The 23,970-nt window shown below is 60.2% G+C and overlaps 2 protein-coding genes across 2 annotated transcripts in view; one reads left to right on the top strand and one right to left on the bottom strand.

Annotated features, from left to right (window-relative positions):
* Window positions 1-2,262: 2,262 nt before the first annotated feature.
* Window positions 2,263-23,727, bottom strand: ATG4B (autophagy related 4B cysteine peptidase). The gene is made up of 13 exons (XM_036857387.1): window positions 23,101-23,727; window positions 13,812-13,913; window positions 13,589-13,660; window positions 11,889-11,987; window positions 11,396-11,497; window positions 10,798-10,870; window positions 8,562-8,641; window positions 6,025-6,218; window positions 5,433-5,511; window positions 5,094-5,239; window positions 3,854-3,910; window positions 3,491-3,584; window positions 2,263-2,569 (listed from the first exon to the last, which is right to left on the bottom strand). Exons 1-13 carry the CDS (start codon window positions 23,108-23,110, stop codon window positions 2,496-2,498), a joined length of 1,182 nt encoding a protein of 393 aa, XP_036713282.1. The 5' UTR covers window positions 23,111-23,727; the 3' UTR covers window positions 2,263-2,495.
* The window catches only part of THAP4 (THAP domain containing 4), a 41,998-nt gene continuing 41,744 nt past the window's right edge, over window positions 23,717-23,970 (top strand). The window contains exon 1 of the mRNA XM_036857383.1: window positions 23,717-23,848. Within this exon, the coding sequence (XP_036713278.1) occupies window positions 23,772-23,848 (77 nt within the window). The 5' untranslated portion in view covers window positions 23,717-23,771. The remainder of the gene's footprint in view (window positions 23,849-23,970) is intronic.

Below are 23,970 nucleotides of genomic sequence, written 5' to 3'. Positions count from 1 at the left end.
TCGTTCCGGAGTCCCAGGGTCACCCGTGGGCGTGGCCTGGCAACCCTCCCATCCACCTGCCTTTTGATCTTTCACACGACCAAGGCCACGTCCTAGGTGAAGAAAACGAAACGTGGGGCGGGGGTCTTGAGAGTACCGGGCCGTCAGGGAGGCTGCGTCGGCTGTGGACCTGGGTGGGATGCCCGGAGCGCGCCGGGCGGGCCCCCGAGTGGGAGCTGGGCACCAGACGAGAGTTCTCTGGCCCAGGCCAGGAGCGGAGCCACGGAGGCCCAGCGCAGACCCTCTCAGGGCTCGGCCGTGTGGGTGGGGGCGGGCCGGAGCCCAGGGGAGGAGAGGCCGGAGCTGAGTGGGGCCCACGGGCAGCTGGTGTGAAGACAGAAATGGCCCCGGAGGCCGCAAAATTAACGGGCCACTTAAACTTTCTTCAGTACGCCCAGCACGGGTTTTAAAACATCTCGCCAGGGCTGCGGCAGCCGGTACTGCCAAGGGGGCCGCATGTCCAGAGGCGCCCTGACCCTCTGGCTTCCCCTAAAGGAGCCTGTTGGGCCCCGCGGCCGGCAGAATGACAGCCCCCAGAGACATCCTCGTCCTGACCCCCGGAGCCTGTGAGTAGGGCGCCCACCTGGCCAAAGGGACCAGGAGGTGGGAGGCCACCCTGGATCGCCCGGGAGGCGGGAGGGGCCCGCTCAGAGGAGACGATGCCGGCTCTGCGGGGGGTGCCGGGGGGGGGCGGGTGTTGATCCAGGGGACGCGGGGGCTTCTAGGAGCCGGAAAGGACAGGTAGCCAGTTCCCTGGGGCCCCAGGGGGACAGCCCTGCTGACCTCTGCCCGCCAGGGCCCTGGGAGGTAAGTGTTGTCTCCGGCCCCTGCGTGTGGAGGGCGTCGCAGCTCAAGAAGCCAACGCGACCACGTCTAGAGGCCAGGACTCAGGTTCTGAGCCATGGCGCTTCCTGCTGTCCTGTCTGGCCTTGGTCCCCTTGCACCAGACTGGAGGGTGGGCGGGCAGGCGGAAGCGGGGAGCCGAGTGGGCCGGGGTCGCTCCGAGCGTCCCACCAGGACTTCCCGGCAGGGCGAGAGGCCCTTGTTCACATCCTTGGTGACCCGCTCGGGGGTGACCGGCTGAGGCACGGGGCGCCTACAGGGACGCTGCCCAGGGAGCCAACACGCCTCCCGGCACCGCAGCTACTCCCTCCCGTCTATGAAAGAAGGAGAGCGTCTTCCCAAAACCAAGCTCCCCCGCAAACCACAGGAGCCAGAGAGAGTTGAGAGTCAGCGTGGCGGAACCAGGTCCGAACAAGAGGGCGCCACTCGCTCAGGTCTGGGAACGAACGAGCTCAGCGCGTCCATCCACCAAGTCCTTCCTCAGACCCCTCGTGAGCTCAGAAAACACTTGTTCTCGCTCTTACCATGTCCAACTACAGCTCCGAGAAAATCAAGACACAGACGAACCTTGTTTTCTATTGAAACTGTTATTATTTGCCGTTAAGAATCGCGCACTATACAGCTAAGAGTGAATGCTCCTCAGTGAGCCTTTCCCGACGCACACGAGACAGAACCCCCGCTGCTCAGGGGGGCCCCCACCTCCGCCGTCTGTGCCACCAGCAGGAGCTGCAGCGAGACCCCCGGCCCCGCCAGCAGTGGCACAGCAGAAGGAATGGAAACCTTCCCACCCAACTCGACCTGAGGGATGACGGGGGATGAGGGGGAGACAGAATGGGAGACGGAGGGAAGAACTCACGGGGAGTGAGCCGGGGCTCTGCAAGGAAGGTCCCCGGGAAGAAGGCTGCCACCTCCTGGGCTCCCAAACCCCCGTCTGCGCTCCCTGGTGGGACGAAAGCCACTGCGCGGGGCGGTGCCCGGGGCCCAGAACACAGGTTTAAGGAGGCAGGTGCTGGCGTCCATCTGGAAGGTCTCCAGCGGCGCGAGGGGCAGAGGCACAAAGCTGAGGTTTGACCCTCCGGCCCCAAACCATCCGAAGCCTCGCTGACCGGGAGGCGGCGGAAGGCCCTGGGGAGGCTGGAGCGACAGGCAAGCAGCAGCTCGGGGCCCCGCGGCCTCATCTGCGGCTCTGGCGGCGCGTCTGTCCCGGCGCCAACTGCACGGCGACGTCTTTGGGCCTCACCGCCCCCACCCCTTGCTCCTCTCCTCCCAACGCAAAGAGACCCGGGCCGTGGTTCCTCGGCCCCCTCTCCCGCCGCGATGGCCCTGGAGGCCGTGTCTTCGGAGCCTGGCTCAGGACACGCCCAACAGAAGCCAGGTCCGTCACGGAACTTCAAACAGGACTTTAATTCCAAAGCGAACCCGGGCCTGGAGCCCAGGAGGAAGCGGGGCCGGGCAGGGCTGGCAGTGTGGCGGGAGAGCCCCTCGTGGGTGCCTGGCGCTTGGGTCTCCGGTGGCGCGGGCCTCTGTGTGGGCGGCGGACGGCGGGCGGGATGAGATGCGGCGGCCGAGCGCCCCTGCGGGGCCAGTGAGACCGTCCCCTAGCTGCAGGATCCTCAGAGGGACAAGATTTCAAAGTCTTCATCTTCTGAGTCGAAGAATCTTTCCAGTCGCTCTACGTCAGAAGAATCTAGAAGGAACGTGACAAAACCTCACCAGGTGCCAGGCGTGGGTCAGTCTGGGGTGTGGGCCGAGGGACAAGGGCCCGTGTGAGCACACCCGCCCCACGAAGGAGCAGGTCCTGCCCAGCGCCTGACCGTCCAGGGTGGCCAGGGCGCAGAGGGAGGTCGGAGGATGCCAGGACTGCCTGGCTGAGGCGCCCTCCTCCCGGGCGGTGGGTCTGAGCAGGTGGGAGAGGGGTTCCTGCCCTGTGAGCATGGGGACGACGGCCTGGGCGGGTGAGGGCATGTGCGGCTGGGGGCAGACACGCCCCTCACCAGAGCCCAGAGGGAAGCAACGGGGGCCAGGAGGGCAAGAGTCCCATCCCAGGAGGGGTGCCCGCACCCTGCACCAGCCAGGTCTGGTGGGGCATCTGTCCTGAGTCTGGCACTGGCACCCCGACCCCCGTGGTTCCCGTGAGGCCGCGGGCTGTGGTCCTCCCCAGGGTGGTCTCTACGTGCTCAGGGCCCCCCGGCGGGTCCCCTTTCCCCACGTGCCACGTGCTCGATGCACTCTGGGCGAGGCTCCCCCAAGCCCAGAGCCACCAGGCAGTGGGGACGGAGCCACCTATGCCACATCAGCACAGGAAGCGTGGCCCGTTCCAGCTCTCAGAACCAGGGGCCACGGGAGGAGCGCGGAGGGGCCGGGCGGGCTTGCAGGCGTGCTGCCCCACGCGGGTGGGAGGAGGGAGGGCGGCACCGGCAGCGTCCCTGGTCCCACTCACAAGGGGCCGCCGAGGGGCCGTGCAACGTGAAAGGCCAAAGGTGACTGGGACGGGACCTGGGGAGGCGGAGGGCAGGGCAGAAGCATCACGCAGGCAGCACCCCCAGCCTCAAGACAGGGGACGCCCCCGTCCCCACCTGAGACGGGGCCCTGGGGCGTCCGGACTCACCTAAGGACAAGTTCAGGACGTCAGGACAGGCCAGGTGGGAAGGCTGCCGCTCCACCAGCTCGAACATCGGCAGGGCGCCTCCAAGGAGGGACAGCTGTCAGCGGGGCACAGCGCGTCAGGGGCCCCGCGGGCGGAGCGAGGTGCCGTGCGCAGGCAGGAACCCCGCCGCCCCTCACCACCCCGACTCGGGACCGGAAGTCCCAGGGAGCCTCCAGCAGAGTCCGGCCCCGCGCCCTGATCCCAGCAGGGACGCACCTGGCGTCCAAGGGCCAGGCAAGGCGCGCAAGACGCTGTGCAGCCGAGCGCCAGCGGAGCAGGGGAGGAAGGACCCCCAGACCCGCACAGGGGCGGGGCCCCACCGACCTTTCTCACTTGCTGGCACCAGTCGTTAAAGTCGTCCTCGGTCCCACAGAAAAACCCCTGAAACCAAAGCCAGCGGTAAGCGGAGAGCGGCACACACGTCCAACCCGCCGGCCCCCGTGTGCGTCCTGGACGTGCTGGCCACCGCGCACCCGGCCCCCTTCGCCTCTCCAGCCCCTACACCCCTCCGCGGGCTGCGTCCACGGCTCCACCCTCGCCCTCTGCCTGGACTAACCGGGCAGCGAGCCGGTCACGGCGACAAGTCAGGGCAAAGCAGGGAGCTCGCTCCTCCCGCGCCGCTGGGGCTGGGCCGCAGGCCTCAGTGGCCCACAGCACGCACAGGGCACAACGGGATCAGCAGACCCCTCCCGAGGGGACACCAGGCGTGCGGACCCCGTCCCCCCTGGAGCTACCGTCTGCAGGACTCCAGGGTTGGGATGAGCTACTGGGAACGCTCAACCCACCACGTGGAGAAAAAGAAACCGGGGAACCGCAGAGAGGCACTCGGGGCTCTGCTCAGGGCCCTGGTGCGAGGACACGCGGGTTGCGGCCGGAAGACGGAGGCCTGTTTCCCCAGAGCAGCCGTCCTCCGCGGCCCCGAGAGCTGGGATGCACGCTCCCACCTGACCTGATGTTCACGAGCTCACGGGGGGGGGGGGGGGGGGGCTCCTGTGACAGCAGAGCCCCCACGCGCCAGCCCGCCGCCACCGACCTCAGGGCACGACCGAGACCCATGGGCAGTGCGTCTGGGGTCATCCCTTCTCAGGACCGAGTGCCTCGTCGTGTCCACAACTCAGTTAATCACTCCCCTAGGGGTGTTATGATTCCTAGGTGTTTTTGGCCTCCTTCAAACATATTTTTAGAACAACCAACAATTCCAGCCTTGTAATCAAAAGAGAGAGAGCAAGGAGGTTCATTCTTAGGGACCACCTTGCAGATGCAGCTACTCTAAAAAGTAAAGGCGAACCGAGAAGCCCCGCGGGGGGGGTGCAGGGCAGCGACGCGGGACACTCACTCGCGCACACACGCCTGCCTGGGCCACACCTGAGGCTGCCAGCCCTTTGTGCTCTTTTGAGTTCTAAGCCACGTGACCACAATACTTATTCCAAGACGCTGAGATTACAGAAATGGGGATGCTCTCCTTCTCATCCTAAAGCAGCAGCAGGACTGGGCACAGATGCCTCGGGGCGCCCGGGCACAAGCGCGCGCAGCTGGCGGCAGCGGGACCAAGCGGTGGACGCACCACGGCGATGGACGGGTCGAGCTCCGCGATGCTCATCCTGCTGGGCGGGTGCTGGCAGTGGAAGCTCTCGTCCGGGATCGGGCAGTGCTCAGCGGCCTGCAGGGCTGGCTGCGTGGTGTGAGGGTCCAGGTAGATGAGTTCCTCACCTGGGCGGGCAGCAGGCAGGTCAGCGGGAGGCGGGCAGAGCTGCCTCACCACAGCCACCAGCGCCACGCGGCTGGACGGGAAAAGGGCACACGTCGCACCGGCCAGGTGGGGGCACGCTGCCTGTCAAGTGGGGGGGGGGGCTGCCCGAGAGACCACACCCCTTCCTCCGACGTCACTGCAGACCCCACTCACCCACGTAGCCGATGAAGTAGCGGGCACTGTTGGGCTTCCCTCCAATCACGCCCAGGGACTGGGGCATCATGAAGCAGTGCTGCGGGGCGGAAGACAGGCCGGGCCGCTGAGCGAGGGGCTCCCCGCTCCCCCTGCAGCACCAGGCGTGGGCAACCGCAGATGGAAGACCAGACCCACAGGGTGCGGGTTCCGGACACCGAGGCTGCAGGTCCTCAGGAAAGCCCCGGGCAGCCGGAAGGGACAAGGGGAGGCTGGGGGGGCGGACAGGGTCGGCCCAGCCTGCACGCCGGGCGGACAGGAGTGGGGAGGGGCCGGCACCCCGCGTGGGCGGGGGGCAGCTATGGAGACGGGAGGCCAGCAGCACCACGTCAGCAAGACGAGCAAGGGCCCCAGGAGGTGGCAGCAGGGAAGAGCGAGCTGGTGGGGGCACGGGGGCCAGCGGGAGGGGTGGGGGCCGGGAGCCCACAGGGCGGTCAGAGGGCTGGACCGGGCAAGATGGTGACAACTGGGGCTTTCAGTAGGAAGCGGGGTCTCAGCCCCCCCCGGTGGGCAGGGATGACAGGCGGGAGGGCACGGGCCAGCACAGACCCACCTTCAGTGTCTCCGCGTAGGCCGCGTTGATGTCCGTGAGCCCCAGGCGCAGCGGGATGAGCAGCACCAGGGGTCTCCATGGCGACGGCCTGCTGCTGACCTCGGCCCCAGCCGGGAACCCGTTACAGTGTCGGTCGGAATCTGCAGGAAACGCTGCGGCCCCGGCACAAGGAAGGCTGCTCCTGCACAACCTTCCTGAAAAAGGGAGACGTGCTTTTATGGGCTAAACGAAGTAGGCAGAAGTTCACCCAAGAGAAACAGGTACAGAATTTACACTGTTAACAGGAAACGAGTATAAAAAAGTCAAGTACTTAAAGTACACCTCAAACTTGGAAAATAAAGTATAACACTAACCCTGCCGCCCAGAGGGAAAAAAATAAATTTGCACACTTTCTATGCGTTTAACTTAAATTTTTTATTGTGAAATAAAGCATACACACAAAATAATGCAAGAAAACATTTACGTGCACCTTAGAAGCAATAATAAAACAAGCACCACGGAGCCACCAGCCTAGTGGATGCAGCACTGACCCAGGGCCCCTCTGGTCCCCCCTAAGCAAGGAGAGCATCGAGCGATAACTTTTCTCCTTCCTTTTTCTTCTGTCTAGACACACTGGGTAATCCTTCAATAATCGGATTAACTACGGGGTTTAGTGGTAGGAGAGAGCCACTCCAGTACCCCAAGCACACCAGGCACCCCGTCCGTGGTTCCTAAACACCTTTCCCCACTAAAAGGAACCAAGGGGAAAATGGCTGATTCCAGGGATGGGGCAGGGAATGTACCAGGTGAGCCTGAGTCTAGTTAATGCCAGAAAGAAAACGCTGAACAACAAAAACGACAGGACTCTGTCAAACAGCCAGCCAAATTTGGGACAAGGAGTAAGTAATGACCATAAGGGGTAACACCTTGAATTAAAAATAGAATCCATGAAGATCCTGACTCTAAAAATAGGTCTTCCAAATGTAAATAAGGAGAGGGAAGAGGGGAGAAAAGAGGGCTCTTCCCAAGAAGAGTGCCAACAGATAAATGTGGAAGGGATACACGCCCTAGAGAGACCACTGTTCCAGACCCGACGTAGTAAACCCTCAGTGCGCGTAACGTATCCCCTCCAGACCACTTGCGAGCCGCTAGGCACCAGGGGCGCGTCCTAAGCAGGTGACCGAGGCAGCGCTGACAGGGAGCAAGCCGTTTCCCGTGTCGCTCTGCCGCGGACACCACCACCAGGCACGCTCTTGGTCACACGCCCGATCCAAACCTAAACGGGCCTGTGTCACGAAGCCTCCATAGACTCCAGGAGGCCCCGGCACGTACGTCTCCTCAGTCGGGCTGCTCCTGAGGTGTGTCCTTGAACACATCTGTGGCCTAGTGAGTGACGTGCTCCTGAGTTCTCCCAGCCGCTCCAGCAAAGTAACGGAGCCAAGGAGAGGGTCGTGGGAACCTCCAATCCATAGCCAGTCTGTCGGAAGCACAGGTGACCACCTGGACTTGCCACTGGGGTCTTAAGTTGGGGGTGAGAGGGCAGTCTTGTGGGTCTGATGCCATCTCCAGGAGTGCAGACAGGGCCAGAACTGAGCTGAACTGCAGGATGCCCATTCATCTTCACTTCTTATGATCTGGTCACCAGTATTAAAGGTACGTGTTTTCTCCTGAGTTCAGTACACATCAGATTCTGATATGTAGTCTGTAAACTTGACTCTTTTTGACCCAAAAGCTAAGACAGAAGTTTGACATTTCTAGGTGGTAAGAGTTTGTCCTTTTTTCTATCTATTCTTGCATTAATTTATATAAATGTCCCATGGACATTTCTGAAAAGGTATGCTCTGCCACCGGAATCTAGGGTTTGACACATGTTCTACTAAAGCTCTCTTACTGTATTATTCAGATCCTCGTAACTTTATTTTTATATATTCGATCTGCCATACAGTCTCTCTTAATTTGCTGTAAGTTTCGCTTCGCTGATTCTGAGGCTTTTTTGTGATGAGAACATTTTCCTTGCTGACTAGATGGTCACCACTAGCGCGGCCCCTCTGGTGTCTCTGGAACAAGAGCAGAGAAGCGGGGCTGTCGTTGCTGAGCTCGGGGCTCACTGCGTCCTCGCGTGGCCTGTCCCCTACAAACGCCCTGTTAGTAAGGGGTGGGTTTCCGGCTGCACCAGGCCCCCACTTGTAGTTTTCTAGCCCCATTAGCATTGTCAACGTGTCTAAATTCTCTGCTTTTCCATCAGGAGACCTCATGAACCCAGGTGCCCCTCAGAATTCTCAACACTTCCGGTAGCGCCTGGCGTGGCCAGAAGACAAGATGGCCAGGGCCAGTGTGAATCGCCCCACTTCGCGGCGCATCAGGGCACACACAGGGCCTGGCAGCTGAACCCAGCACACGGGCGTCAATTATTTGTAAGGAAGACGCAGAAGCAGGGTGGGGCACAAGTGGCCTTCCGCTCAGCCTGGCCGGCACCACCCTTGAGGGCCCGCGGGCCAGGCAGGGAAGCGAGCTGCCCTGGTCCCGTCCGCCACGACACCGCGCTCTGGCTCACTTACTGATGTCCTCCATCACCACCGTGTTGTCCATCGCTACGTGAACGGCCAGGGCGCTCCACGTGTCGAAGACGGCGAGCTTCCTACCAGAGAGGGCAGAACACGCTGAGGAGCCTTCACAGCTCGACCTGTGGCCTCTGCGGCCGCTTCTTCTCGCCCGGGCCCCACGCTTGCCACACCCAGCCGCCACCGTGCAGGGAAGGTCCTGCGCAGGAGCCTGCCGGGGTGTCACTTCCCGATCAGGCTGGACACGGGCAGGAACCAGAACGTGAGCCCAGGTCTCGGACGCTGCCCGAGGCAGGCCCAGCCCCGCCTTATCCCCCAGGCCCCCTGAGCCAACGGCCGGCTTGAGTTCTCACAGAGAACCTGCGGGTGACAGAGAGCCCAGCAGGGAGTCCCCGTGCTGGGTGGGCCACTGTGGCCGAGGAATTACGGTTCTGAAAGAGGAGCAGCCCGTGACCGAAGGCACGACGGGAGGGCCTCTGAGCTCACCTCGGGGGCTGCAGAGGGGCCCCCCAGGTGGGAGAGCACCCAGCGCACCTGGGGACACGGGTGGAGGGCGGAGGCCCCTGGTCTCCTGGTGGGAATGCCAGAGCGGATGCCACCTGCAGGGCTCCACCGGCTACCTCCCTCCCCTCCCTCCCGGGCTCACCGAGGGCCAGGTGGGCCCCCCGTGCTGAGAGACACGGACACACAGGAGACCAGGTCCCAGGAGAGGCTGGCGCTCCAGGGGAGCTAAGTGCCTGGGGAAAGCACAGAGCCGGGGCAGAGGGGAGGGCGCTCCTCTGATGCAAGCGCAGGGAGGCCTGGGTGGGAGCGGCCTCGGCGCGGAGGCCCGGGGAGCAACGCGGCAGGCCTTGGGGGGGCTCCAGGCGAAGGGCACGGCACCGCGGGGGGAGGACAGGGCCGGCACGCTGGCCTGTGCCTGCCGCCCTCCCGGGCGCAGCGGGGAACCCCGGGACAGCTGAGAGAGGAGGAACAGATGGCCACCGTCTGTTTCTTGAGGGTGACTCTGCTGCAGTTTGGAGGGAGGCGCCAGGATGGCAGAGAGAGGAGGCGGCGAGGGGGGGGCCTGGGCGGGGGCAGGGAGCACTGCTCAGAGCTCGGGCACATGCAGGCGGGGTGTGCTGAAGGGAAGAGGGCTCTGGCGTGACCCCAGCTTTTGGCCTGAGCCCCCAGAAGGGCGGTGCTGCGTCCCGTAGGGGCAGTGGGCTGCGCTGGAGGAGAGGGCGGGGCCAGCTCTGGGTCTGGGCTATTAGGTCAACGTGCCCCTTGGGCATCCGAGGGGCACTGCCGAATGAGCGTCTGGATGTGAGTCTGGAGTTGGGACAAATCAGGAGCTGCGCGTGCGCAAACAGGAGCTGAAAAGCCGTGACCAAAGGCGTGAGACAAGCCCGCAGGGCTCAGCAGAGCAGGCGCCCAGACGGACAGAGGAGGACGGCCGAGCAGCCCGAGTTTCCAAGGAGCGCGGCAAGCACCCACACCAGGGGCTGCCTGCAGACGGCTGAGTACGTCGGGGCTGAAACTCAGCCCTGGGACGTGACGACGGAACTGACTGTGACCTTGACCGGGCTGCTTCAGGGCAGCGGGGCTGGGCCAGGACGCCAAAGGGCAGTGGGGGCTGGAAATCCCAGGGGCTGGGCAAGGAGACACAAGAGACAGTGGGCTTGGGGGTCAGCTGGAAGCTGCACAGGAAGCGGAGCCAGTGTCCTGGACCCCAGGAACGGACCCCAGCAGCAGGCGAGCAGGACGAGCAGGCTGGGCCCAGGGGCCACGGGAGGCGCCCCCGGGGACTCCTGCGGGGCGGGAGCGGGCAGCAGGGGCGCGAGGCGGCTGCCCGGGGAGCCACGGCCCAGGACAGCGGTCTCAAGGGAGGGGGATGGGCGGGAACAGAGGCGGAGGCCCACGGCGGCCACAGGCTGCCCGCCTGAATGCTGTCGCCCCACGACCACGTCCCACTTCCCAGGCCACCAGACACCACGGCACAGGAGGGGACGCGGCACACAAGGAGCAAAGGCCCGATCCAGTGGCTGCATCCGGATGAAGGCATTCAGCCTCACTAGGAAGGGAAGTTCCAGTTCACAAGACCACCGGCACGGTCACCTCTGAGGACCCTCCTGAGGGTCCTGAAACGAGGACGAGACCCCTATTTCCTTCAGCAGCACAGACTCAGGCGAGGCTGGGCGCCCAGGTACCCGTGCTGCCCCGGAGGGGGGGGGGGGGCGCGCTCAGCACGTACTTGAGGACCTGGGCGACGGTGTTGGGCCCGTACCACTGGCCGATGGACTTGCCCTCGCCGACTCCCATTTGTGCTGCGGGAGACAGAGCCAGTCAGCGGCACGCGCGCCCCGCCAACCCCACACCCCTCCCCGCGCCTCGCAGAGGCCCATCCCAGCACGTGCGGCGTAAGCAGCGCGTCACAGGAAGCCTGCCTTGGGCACGAGCTCCTGACGGGCACAGGACGCTTCCTCCCCAAGGGAGAGGCTCCTCCTCAAGGTGCTCCCTCCCCACAGACCTCCACCGAGCAGCAGCCCTGGGGACACGGCTCAGGTGAGCGAGTTCAGGGCTCTACCCGCACCTCCGTCTACAGGTGGAAACACGACGCTCAGAAGCTGGATTAAGACAGAGGAGCGCCCGGACTCCCGGCCGGAGCCCGAGAGGACCGGCCTCCAAGGCCACCAAGTTGGTGTCCGGAGACGGGGCGCAGAGCAGCACTTCACCATGGGCCCGGGGCCGTCCCCACCCCGCTGGCCTGCGCCTCACGGCACAGCAGAGCTCTCGGGGACCCGACACCGCAGCGCCCCAAGGCACGGGGCCGGCGCGCCGCGACCCCCCACCTATCTGGTGGATGGAGTAGCAGCTGTCTTTCCTGTCCAGGAACGCGCGCAGGACGCTGAAGTAGCTGTCCGGCTGCCTCGCCCGCCACGTCCACCTCCAGTCTACGGGAGACACGTGCACAAGTTCAGTTTCACCAAAATACAGGCAAGAAGCCTTCAGTTTTCTAAGGCGCTCGTGGTATCCAAACCTCTTGCGAACCTTTCTAAATTTAAGAACCGAGTTCTCCGGGATTTCAAATACACAGATGCCAACACATCAAGACAAATCCATACAGAAAGGAGAGAATGGTTCAGTAGTTTAAAAATAATTTCTACAAGACAAACGTTTATCAGCATTTCTTTAAAGCCACTTTCTTCAATCAACGAGAACCACTGGGTCATCGCTGAAGAAAACCCCAAATCCTAAAGCGTCTCGTGGTGATCCACTTCCGCTGACCTCGCCCCACCATCCTCCTCGCTTCCTGAGGACGTGGCCACCCCAGCGCTGACTCACCTCGGCCCAGGTGCCGGCACACCAGGGCTTGGGCAAAGATCATCTGTCCACACCGCAGCATACAGCCCCAGCCCGTATCCGAGGTGGGGCCGGTGCCCCCTGCCATGGACAGAGAGAGAGAGGCACTCACCGTCAGACCGAGGCCAAGAGCCCACGCACGGGTCACCTCCGTGTCAGGCGACACACGCCATTTGAACCTGCTCACGCCAAGGCTGCGTTTGCTGGGAAGTGAAACATCTTAACAACCCCCTCAAAATGGGCCAAGACGTGAACAAGTCACAGAGAGAAAAGAATGTCTGGAAGCATGGAAAGATGCTCAGCCTCATGAGAAATGGAGAACACGCCGTCCGCCGGCCAGGGCACAGGGAGACGCTGACGCCGGGCACCGCGGTACCAGGTGTGCGTGAGACAGGCCCAAAGATGACAGGAAACAGGGCTGAGACCACGCGGGCCGCCGTGGGGGGGCTGCATCCTTTGCCCGCCCCTCCGGCAGCCCCTCCCGCACACAGGCGCAGGGGACAAGGCCCGCCTCCCGGGGCAGCAGCGGGATCGGGGTAGGCAGAGCCGGGTGCGCAGAAACAGCCCCGCCAACGTGGACTCAGCCCCGCCCACCCACCCACGCCCCACACGGTGGGCTCCACGCGGCCAAGGCCGACACAGGCCACACGGCCGGGAGAGCCACCGCGCTCCACCCGATGGCTTTTCCAAACACAGGGCTGCCCTCCAGCCCGTCCTGCCCCTGTGGGTTCAGAGCCCTGTGGGTTCAGGACGCTGTAGGTCAGGGGTCCGTCCTCCTGACAGCACAGTGAGTGCGCCTCACAGGCCAGGCGACCCCGCCCCTGCGTCCAGGGCCAAGTAGGGGTGAAAGGACAACTTGCTGGATGAACCAACATTCCCCGAGCATGTCTGACAAGCCCTGTCGCTAGACACTAACCCTGGTAACAGTGGCCACATCCCCTACCTTCCAGCGTTCCCGGACGTCGAGCTCTGGGGGACGGATGGAAGCACATCTAGGAGTGGGACCAACCGAGACAGGCCACCAAGGCAGGGCCGTCTCCTGGTCCCGAACCTCCGGCCTGGGGTTCTCCGACTGGCAGAGGCCAGGCGCGGAGCCGGGCCCCATCTGTCTACCTCCAGGGTTACCGCGAGGAGAACCACTTCAATGGAACATGCTTTCGTATTATGTGAAACCCGTCACATCCACCTTCAGCTCCCACCACAACTAGGTGTGGGAGATACTAGAAAAGGCAGCAGGTACAGAGCAAGGGCGTCCCAACATCCTGGCCCAACAGCAAGAAGCACGCTGTACAGCTACGACCCAGGCAACGCCAGATGCACAGGCATACGAGCCCCCCGGCAGCAGGCTGCAGCGCCACCGTGACGTGCCACACCGCCTCCCGCCCCGTTCTGCTCTACGTTTCAAATGCCAGTCGTGACCCATTATCCAGATTTTAGGCCCCAGTAATAGAGTGTGGCCTACAGTCAGAAACATCACTGCCTCAGCAGAATCAGGAGCCCTGGGTTTGGAATCCAGCTCTACCACCACGAGGCACAAGACCTCAGCCGGTTTATTTACCTAGGGTTGCCTCAGGATGACACCAAGTGACAAGTACTTGACACACTGAAGTCAAAGCTAGAAACCTAAGTTTTCTGCTTGAACCACATGCACTTCACCCCACGTTGTAGCAGACAGTACTCACCGATGGCTGGGAAGTTCTTCCTGTATGTAAACCAAAGTCTCGACGCCACGTCGGCCAAGATCTCGTCCTTCTCTAGAGAGCGTTCGAGAGAAGAAACATGCACACACAGCCGTAAGTTTCTAGGGCACATGGTACAGAGAGGTAGCAGATAACTAGCATCACCAAACAGTTCTTTCTGCAGACTGAGCACGCAGAGCACAGCAGGCTCCGGCAGGGCTGGTACCTGTGAAGATGCTGTACTTTCTACCCAGGATCCAAAGAGGCTCCGAGGTTTCGGGGAAATCTTCAAACTCAGCAAATCGGAGAGTGTCGTAGGTCAGAGTAGCTATGGAAACCAAAGACACACTCTGATGACAGTTCTATGATTTCATAAAACAATATCAGAGATCATTTATAGCATCTCCGTACACAGAGCCCACGTGGAATTGTGCACCTCAGTGCACCAGCCACACCACTACACTGAGAAATCAAACACTCACGACCCGGCAGCGGCCCTGCACCCACTTCTTGAGCCTCTCAAGTTCAAGACAGAGTCATTGCCTGGCAGACCCCAGGGTGAGAGACCAGCTGGGGGCCAGGCCCAGGGCACAGAAAGGAGGGGAAAAAAAGGCACCTGGTTTAAGCCCTTAGCTGTTTTAGATTTAACTCTAAAAAGATAAAAACACAAGAGCCCAAACCTTTATCTCTGTACATGAGGGCGGCCCCAGATGGCACAGAAGGTCGAGCAAGCTCTCCTGGCCGCCCCAGGGCTCCGAGGCCATCCCGACTTCTGGGTTAGGAGCCGTAACGCAGTGAGCGGCAGAGGGGCAGAGCGCTACTCCTGGGAGGGACACTGACCTCCCGAAACCAGTGCAAAGCCCTCCAGGGCCCCGGGCGCCGCGAGGCCTGGAACCTGGGGGGCGCACCCCGACTTCCTAAGGAGGTGCCGTGCGCACAGCCGCAGCCACCTGCTGTGCCTCCAAGCCCTGAGCGCCCCCTCTGTGAGCACCCCCTTCTGTGGGGCTTCCTCAAAGAAGCTCGAGAGGCCGCGTCCCTCCCGCCCCGGAGCTCCGGCGGAGGACACCCTCCCTCTGCACACGGCCCCGGAGGCGACAGAGCTCAGCCACTGCCCGCGAGGTGAGGGGCACACGGTGTGTCCCGGGTACCCCATCTCCCCAGCTGCTGCCTCGCCAGCTCCACAGTGCTCTCTTACCCTTCACCTGCAACTCCATTCAACTCTTTGGAAAATCAAAGATATTAAATGCGTTTCCCCCACACCTGAGTTTATTTTTCAACAGCCCTACCTTTTGGTAAAAATGACATATACTATTTATAAAAAAAAAAAAAAAACAAACTCTGAAGACTACAAAATGTAAAAAATCACTCTCAGGGCTTCCCTGGTGGCGCGGTGGTTGAGAGTCTGCCTGCCAATGCAGGGGACACGGGTTCGAGCCCTGGTCTGGGGGGATCCCACGTGCCGCGGGGCAGCTGGGCCCGTGAGCCACAACTACTGAGCCTGCACATCTGGAGCCTGTGCTCCGCAACAAGAGAGGCCGCGATAGTGAGAGGCCCGCGCACCGCGATGAGGAGTGGCCCCCGCTCGCCGCAACTGGAGAAGGCCCTCGCACAGAAACGAAGACCCGGCACAGCCATAAATAAATAAATAAGTAAAAAATTAAAAAAAAAAAAATGCCACCTTTCTCAATCTTCTATTTAAAAAAAAAGAAAAAAAATCACTCTCAGCTTCATGCCCAGGACTGACTCTCCTTCCAGAAGCCTGTATGTGTAGATCCATAAATGAAGCCATGCCACACCTGCGGTTTCTTCTTCATCCTTTTCCACGCGGTGGTCACAGCGCCCCACCCAGACGTCTCAGGGCCTCACAGTGTCCTGCTGCACGCACATCCCTGCCAGCCCACATCCCACAACCTCCCAGCTCCGGCCTTCACGGGCTGCAGTTCCCGAGCAGGCACTTAGCCCCTCGGTGTGGGAAGCCCCTCACCCATAAAACGGAACATGTAACAGGATGCCCTTGCAGCGCAGCGCTGAAGTGTCCCTGAAACCCTTCCCATGAGGGGCTCATGAGGAGGCTGGCAGACAAAAGGCTCCAAGGTCAGCTGGTGTCACTAACATCAAGGACGAAGACAAGCAATTTTACTACACCCAAAAGGATTAACTGGATGCACAGCAAATTCACAGTCACAGGGTTGGGAAAGCAGCGCTCACTAAATGAACAAATCCGCATCAACAGAAGGCCCTGTGTTCACCGCTTCAAAAATGCTCAAACTGGGACTTCCCTGGTGGTCCAGTGGTTAAGAATATGCCTTCCAATACAGGGGACACGGGTTCGATCCCTGGTCGGGGTACTAAGATGTCATATGCCACGGGGCAACTAAGCCTGCGCACCGCAACTACTGAGCCCGCGCGCCGCAACGAAAGATTCCCCGTACCGCAACTAAGACCCAACGCAGCCAGAAATAATTAATTAATTATTTTAAAAAAGGGATCTTCCCCCTTGCAAAAAAAAAAATAGAATTCTCGAACGTTGGGAACCCAGACCCAGCTCTGCCTTTTTTCTTTTCACCGGAACTCCTACAGGGTCAGAGGAGTCGCGTGCTTCCAGAGCGAGCTCTGCCGCCCAGAGGGCGGGTGCAAGGCAGGGGCCCTGCTCTGATGTGTCTGCTTCTCCACACTTCCCCAGACGCTGTCGGCCACGCCGCTTTGGGATCAGGAGTAAACAATTTAATGTCCAAGTTTCTCTCTCCCCTTTTTTACATAAGATTACTTGTTTCTGCAGGTGATTATAAAAACCGAGCTGAGATGAATTAAAGTTCTACCTTTTCAAGGAGCTGAAAACATCACGTGTCTCTGCTGCCCCTCGAAAGCCACCCCACATCTTCAGAAAGCACGGCCTTCTCTGACCTTGAGGCTTAAACGATACGTACACTCAAAACCCACAAAGGTTACTCCAAGGAAAAAGCACGCAAGCAAGACCTGATTTCAACGGACAGCACTGTGGGACAGCAACTCTCCCCCTGCTGGACCGAGACCCCACCGAGACTGCAGCCTTGAACTGAAGGCAGACATGCCTTCTAAACGCTGGAGGCTCTGGGCGGCAGAGGGACACGGCACGCATCAAAGGACCGTTGAGACACTCCTGAGAAACCTAGCTTCCCACAGTGAGGAAACTACCACCACGAGGGAGACAAGCAGATAAGGAAGAGAAGGAAACAAGGCTCGTTCTGAAAGCCAGGTGACGACGGCCGGCCGCCCTGCAGTAGAGGGGTTTTTTCATACCCAAAGACACCACATGCAAAGCAGGCACATTTCTCAGGGTACCGAGCCAACATTATAGGCAACAAAGCCAACTTCCAAGGGAAGGTAGCAACAGGTATCCTACCCATTAAGTTAGAACACATCACTGAGCTTCCTGCTGTAACTAACAAAATAACGGGCGGTGCAGTCTCAGCCTCAGCGTCTTCACTGCGTGAGGCACCTGAAGGGAAAAAATGGGCAGGTGGCAGCCGCAGGGCCCGGCAGCTCAGGTGCAGCCAGGAGGTGACAGTGCAGGTGGTCCCCGAGTCCCCTGGGCCCACACCTCCCTGCGCCTCCTGACGGCAGGACCACCCGAGTCCTGCCCCCTGTCGGGTGCGGGTCACACCTGCCTCTTGAACCAGCCGCAGACACCCCGCAGGCCCCGCTCCCGCTCTACGTGCCACACGGGGCACCGGGCGGAGCGTCCGAACAACGCGCCCTGACCTTGACCGCGTACAGGGCCAGAAGTCCGACGCTCCCTCCTTGGGAACCCTCCGCGCCCGTTTCCTCGCTGGCAACGCAGGAGCGGTGCTGCTTTCCTCGAGGCTCACGGGAGGAAGAAACACGTCAACACACGCGAGGAGCTCCGATCCTCACTGGGTGGCGATGGGCAGCGCACGCGGGGCATCACTGAAGCGGGTAGGAGACCTCGTCTCCACAGCCCGCGACCACAGGGAGGTGCAACACCCGGGACGACGTCCACCGCCTGAGTGACTTTACCAGACCTGGACCCGGTAACGGAGCCCGCTCGCAAGGGCAGGGCCGCCGGCCACTTCCCGGGCTGCTTCACTGTCCTCAGGCTTCCACCCCGGAAACCAGCACAGAGTCCATGGACCTGCGGCGGCTTCAACCAGAAGAGCAGCGAGCGGAGGGCCTCATTCCTGGGCCGCTGTCAGAAAGTCCCCATGGGCCTGCGCAGAGGACGGGACCAAGCCTCCCTCCCGACACCCAGCCGCAAGGCCACGGGCCGGGGCACCTGGACCGGACCCCCAGCTCCCTGACCTTCGGCTCAGCCTCTGTAACGGAGAAAGGAAAGACTTTTCTGAATTCCATTCACCTCCAGTGTTCAACTTTCTAATTTGTATTAAGATTTGATTTTGGAGACAGAGAACCCACACGCTAGCTGTATGACACCCGACTCAAATCTCTAAGCCTCAGTTTCCTCACCTACGAAATGGGGAGAAGCTGCCAGCTCTGCCCAGTGGGGTGAGAACACAGGACGGGCTCCAGCACCGTGGGCAACCCCCAACCATGGCTCTGAGCACCTCCTGTGCCTCTTCCTCGTGTGATCTCAGACCTCATTACTTACAAGATGAAATTAAATTTCCCCTTCCCTGAACCAAACAACACTTTTGTTTTATCACCGGTATTAATTTAGGCACAAATATGTATTCATGTTTGTGCAGAACAGAAAACATTACAGAACACCAGTCCACAAAAGACTCCAACAGAAAAACTGATACTTTTCCATTTTAAAACTAAAGTTCACACTCACTAAGCTTCACAGAGACCGACCAACACGAGGAGCCCCCCCTCGAAGGTTCCTTCATCGACTCTGTTCTCAGACTGACCAGCTCCACTGGGGACTGAGGCCAGCAGCCTCTGCACTCCGCCCAGAAGGCTCCCTCGTCTCACACCCCAGCCCTGTGATAACCTCAGCACCTTCACATCCCACATCATTTCATTTGAAGTTCACACACCTCCTGAGTTAAAAGGAGCCCAACTTCCCAAAGAATGCCAGTCTCCAGATGCCCAGGTAATGATTTTAATTTTTTTTAATCTTTTTTTTAACTTAATTATTTTTTGTTATTAATTAATTAATTTTGGGCTGCGCTGGGTCTTTGTCGCTGTGCACGGGCTTTCTCTAGTTGTGGCGAGCTGGGGCTACTTTTCGTTGCAGTACGCGGGCTTCTCATTGCGGTGGCTTCTCTTGTTGCAGAGGACGGGCTCTAGGCGTGCGGGCTCAGTAGTTGTGGCACACGGGCTTAGTTGCCCCGCGGCATGTGGGATCTTCCCGGACCAGGGCTTGAACCCGTGTCCCCGGCACTGACAGGCGGATTCTTAACCACTGCGCCACCGGGGAAGTCCCATGATTTTAATTTGAAATAAGATGACACACAGAAGAAGCAAGACAGGCACCATCCACCTTGAGAAAGAAGCCTTTCAGAAACACTTTTCCCACCTGGTCACCTGGGTCCCAGACGCCTGATTTTCCACCTCTTCCTCCCTAGGATGTCCCTGATCACACCCAGAAGAGGAAGTGGAAAGCCTTTTAACAGAATGGCAATTCCATTTTTAAAATGTTTCAATTTAATGTTATTAATGTGGTAGAAAATAGCAAACTGTGCTCAATAAATGTAACCAGAAGACTTAGTCCCAATTACATAACTCAACTAGGGAGAACCACAAAAATAATGCACCATTACTTTTCGTTTAGAGCTCTGTGTAATGTACCACATTTCAAAGACATTTCCCCAAAATGCTTATGTTTCTGAGAGATTATACTCCGTAAATATATATATTATATATGCTTTATGAATAAAATTAAAAGAAGGGATCTTCCTTTCCTTCAGAAAATGCTTATGTTTAAGATAACAGGTTTTGGGGGCTTCCCTGGTGGCGCAGTGGTTGAGAATCTGCCTGCCAATGCAGGGGACACGGGTTCGAGCCCTGGTCTGGGAAGATCCCACATGCCGCGGAACAACTGGGCCCGTGAGCCACAACTACTGAGCCTGAGCGTCTGGAGCCTCTGCTCCGCAACAAGAGGCCGCGATAGTGAGAGGGAGGCCCGCGCACCGCGATGAAGAGTGGCCCTCACTCGCCGCAACTGGAGAAAGCCCTCACACAGAAACGAAGACCCAACACAGCCAAAAATAGATAATAAATAAAAAATTTAAAATAAATACCAAAAACATAAAATCTGGAAAAAAGTTGAACACCTATATATAAAAAAAAAAGATAACAGGTTTGCAAATAATTAGTTTTTTCAAATCCCAAATAGTTTATATGAAAACGCTGGTGGTTCAGTTCTGAATGAAAAAAGGAAGGAAGGGAGGAAGGAGGATGGAAGGGAAGAAAAGCTGGAACTTCAGCGGCATGAGAATACTGCACACGCCGCTTCAGTGACCGCGCTGGACAGAGCGTCCACAGTGAGCCCCGCTGCCCTGCAGTGAGCTGCCCTCATCAGCCACACTTTACACCAACACACTGGATTTCCGTTACACACAGACTCTGCAGCCCAGGAACATCTACAGAACAAGGATGTGTGCGTTAACACCAACTCAAGTTCTGCTTCTTCCATCGCCAGCCACACACCAGACACAACGCAAAGCACCGGAGATGAAGCACAAGACACCGGCTCTGTCCTCAAGGAACGGACAGCATGTGGATTTAAGTGCCAACTGGAGCGTTTCGTTTTGGCTGCGTTGGGCCTTCGTTGCTGCGCACGGGCTTTCCTATAGTTGCAGCGAGCGGGGGCCGCTCATCATCGCGGTGCGCGGGCTTCTCATTGCGGTCGCTTCTCTTGTTGCGGAGCACGGGCTCTAGGCGTGCGGGCTTCAGTAGTTGTGGCTCGTGGGCTCTAGAGCGCAGGCTCAGTAGTTGTGGCGCACGGGCTTAGTTGCTCCGCAGCATGGGGGATCCTCCCGGACCAGGGCTCGAACCCGTGTCCCCTGCATTGGCAGGCGGATTCCCAACCACTGCACCACCAGGGAAGCCCCTGGAGCGTGTTTGAACGGACAGTGCTTGGGGCCTGCCTGCCGCCTTCAGACCTCTACGCAGCAGCCCCAGGGCCCCATCCCCAGCTCTGTCTCTCTCCTCCCACACTCAGACCCTCAGTGACCTCGTCCAGAGTGGCCCCCGCACACTTCTACCTCCAGCCCCACCCTCCTCCCTCAGCTCCAGGCCTGCAGACCCAAGGCTCTCTGGATGTCACAACATGGACATCTAGCAGGTACCTCATGGTCACCATGTACAAGACCAAACCGCTAACAGCTCCCCACCAAGCGGGATCTCCCCAAGTCTCCCCACATGAGTTTCTCAGCTCAAGCCATAAACCTCACACCACCTCCAACTCCTCCCTCTCCACCCCGCCCTCACCACGTCCCACTGGTACAGCCCCACTGTCTCAACCTGCAGAGGCAGCCAGAGGTCAACGCCCTCTCCCCACGCTGACCGAGGCCTCCAAGGGCTCGCGCGCGGCGTACTGCAACAGCCTCGTAACTGGTCTCCTGGCCTCGCCGTCGCCCGTCTGCAGGAGAGCACCCCGAGCAAGTCGCGTTACTCCTCCTCTCAAAAGTCTCCGAAGCACCCCCAGCCAGCTCAGATGCCAGCACCACGAGCCAACAAGGCCTCGCCTGGGCCGCATCACTGCTCCACCTTCAGCTCTCTCACCCCCACCCACTGTACCCTGGCCTCACTGGCCACTGGCTGCTCCCGGAGCAGGACACCTGCCCTCCGCCTGCACTGCTTCTGAGTCCTGGTCAAAAGTTACCTCTGTGGTGAGACCTTTCCGGGCCATCCTGGCGACTGCAAACCCCTCCTACTTGACCCATGTCACCCTCCCACGAGCCACACCGTGGGTGTCACGTCTAGCATGTCAGCCAGCACACAGTTTTTATCTATTTCGTTCACTTCTCTAGCCCCAGAGTCTAGAACAATGCCAGACACAAACCCACACTCAGTAATAAGTATAGTTATTGAATGGATGACTATAAAAACAACCAGGAACTGCATAACATCTGGCAAGGAAGGCAGAACCTGTAAGGACTCCAGGGGTCAGGGGAGGCTGGACCATTAATCATCCTAAAAGGTGGTACAGCACCACGTCAGAAAGAACACTCTCCACAACACCCTACAAATATCATATACGTTTTTACTAGCATCAAGAGAGGCCTTCAAACGCAAACACCTTTTCTGCTTTGAAGCAGTGATCAGTGTCCCATGAGGGTATCACCATGCGGCTACTCAACTTTAACATGATGGTTTTCACGTTTAACGTAAAACGACCATCACAAAACTGTGCCTTCCACCCTAACCGAGTCTCCCAAGTGAATGCTCTTAGGCACCCAAGCAGTCATAACCTAAAAGAAAGTAGCCAACTAAATAATTCTATTCCTTCCCCGACCCCGGGCCTAGTACTTTTCCTGTTTTGAACAACTTCACAATACATCTGGTCAACATCATCTTTCCGGAGTCATGGCTACCATTCTGTCCTACTACCTAACACACTTCAGTGACAAGATGCCACAAGTCACTGAAATATTGGCCATACAGGTCTATATTACAGTTTCCAAACTGAGAGTTCACTAAGTTTACATTGCAGCTACCAGGAAAAAAAAAAAAAGCAAAAACAATGCCATCCAGAATGGTAGGTGGAATTAAACCAGAAGAAAGTTTTTACAGATGGAGGGATACTTGAACACAAATCACTCCCTACAAGTTATAAAAGAACTAAAACTGCTGTGGGATGAAAAAGAGGGCTTTTCAAGGTGTAAGAATGCTTTCAAGGATACTGGACAAAATCCAAAATAGCGTGCCAGCAAAAATTAAACAATTCTCCCCCCTGGAGCAGAAACATGATGAAACAGAGCAAAACAGCACATCCACAGATATACACATACGTACGTATACGCACACACCCTCCCCAGACCCCGCACACTTTGTGTTAGAGAGTTAAGACATGATGAGATGGATTCAGTCTGTCTTTTCAGTCACGGAAAACGCTTAGATCATCTACTGATCACTGAATTTGAAAAAAAAAAAAAAATGCGTATGTTTTGAGTGGTGGAGCATGTTGCTCGCCTCCAGCCCACCCCCGTAACTTTATAAGAGTTAAAGTCTCCCCTTCGTAACTCCTAACGAAAGGACAAAAGCTTCCCCACCGCAGTGTCATGGACCGGCTCCACCCGGCCCCCAGCACCGCTTGGCGTCCCGACCCGCCGTCCCGGACGTCGCGCTGCCTCGATCGTCCGAGCCGGCCGCGGACCCGGGAGACCGGCGGCCGGGGCGCTGAGGGCGGCCCAGAAAAGCGCGAGACACGCAAACTGGGCTGTCAGACCCGCGCCGGCCTCCCGCGGACGCCTCCCGCGCCCCGCTCCGCCCCAGGGCCCCGCTCCGCCCCGCGCCCAGGCCGCGCAGGCGAAGCCCCGGCCCAGGCCCCGGCGCCAAGCGGCCCGGCGAGCGCCGCCCCGGTCCCCCCGCGCCCCGCCGGCCCTCACCTGCGTCCATCTTCCCTCCAGAGCCGCCGACTGAGCGCGGCGTCGCTCCGACGGTTCCGCAGAGCGACGCGACGGGCCGCCGCCGTGGCCAATCCGGACCGAACGGGCGCGGGCGCGGGCGGGGCCGGAAGTACGCGACGGAAGTGCGCCGCCGCCATCTTGGCGTACGGCGGACCCAGCGCGGAGGCCCGGGCCCGCGCGCTCGGCTCCACGGCGGCCTGCGCCGTGCTTCCGGGGATCCCACCAGCGAGCCGCCGGGGCAGCTAAAGCAGGCGCGAGCGGGCAGCAGGGCACCGGGGCGGGAGCGTGAGCCCGTCGTGCCCTCAGGCCCGTCGGCGCGGCCATCTTGCCGTACGGATGCCCCCCGCGCGCCATGTCTCCACAGGGCGCTGCCGGTCCGGGGCACCCCCGCCCACCCCAGACGCCGCGAGCCGTGGGCTGCACCCCGCCAGGTGCCGGGTATCCAGGGCGCGCCGAGGGCCGGGCCTGGCGGCCGGGCGGCGGGCGGCCGGGCGCCGCCATCTTGCCGTACGGCGGGAGCTGCGGGGCTGGCTCCCACGTCCCGCAGCCGTGTCGCCGCGCGCCCTCCCCTCGGGGCGGTCCCGCCCGGGGCTCGGCGCGGCGAGACGAGGGCCGGAGCCTGGCGGCGGCGCGGCGGCCCGAGGCCCGAGATGGTGATCTGCTGCGCGGCCGCGAACTGCTCCAACCGGCAGGGCAAGGGGGAAAAGCGCGCCGTCTCCTTCCACAGGTAACCGGGCCCCGCCCGCCGCCGCCGGCCCGCCGCCCGCGCGGCCCGCGGGCCACGCCCCCGCCCGGCCCGGCTCGGCCCGGCCCGGCCCCGCGGGGAGACTGAGGCCGCGCGGCCCGGTC

This window comes from Balaenoptera musculus, chromosome 7 (assembly GCF_009873245.2).
Source record: "Balaenoptera musculus isolate JJ_BM4_2016_0621 chromosome 7, mBalMus1.pri.v3, whole genome shotgun sequence".
Taxonomy (NCBI): Eukaryota; Metazoa; Chordata; class Mammalia; order Artiodactyla; family Balaenopteridae; genus Balaenoptera; species Balaenoptera musculus.
Note: the sequence above shows the minus strand (reverse complement) of the source record. Positions and strands in the feature narration are given on the sequence as shown.

Excerpts from the sequence above, each read along its gene's own strand:
- ATG4B (XM_036857387.1), bottom strand. Across the intron at positions 6,219-8,561 it reads GGTGGTGATGGAGGACATCA|GAAGGTTGTGCAGGAGCAGC; the intron begins GTAAGTGAGCCA and ends TCCCTTTTTCAG. Across the intron at positions 2,570-3,490 it reads CGTCCTGAACTTGTCCTTAG|ATTCTTCTGACGTAGAGCGA; the intron begins GTGAGTCCGGAC and ends CGTTCCTTCTAG.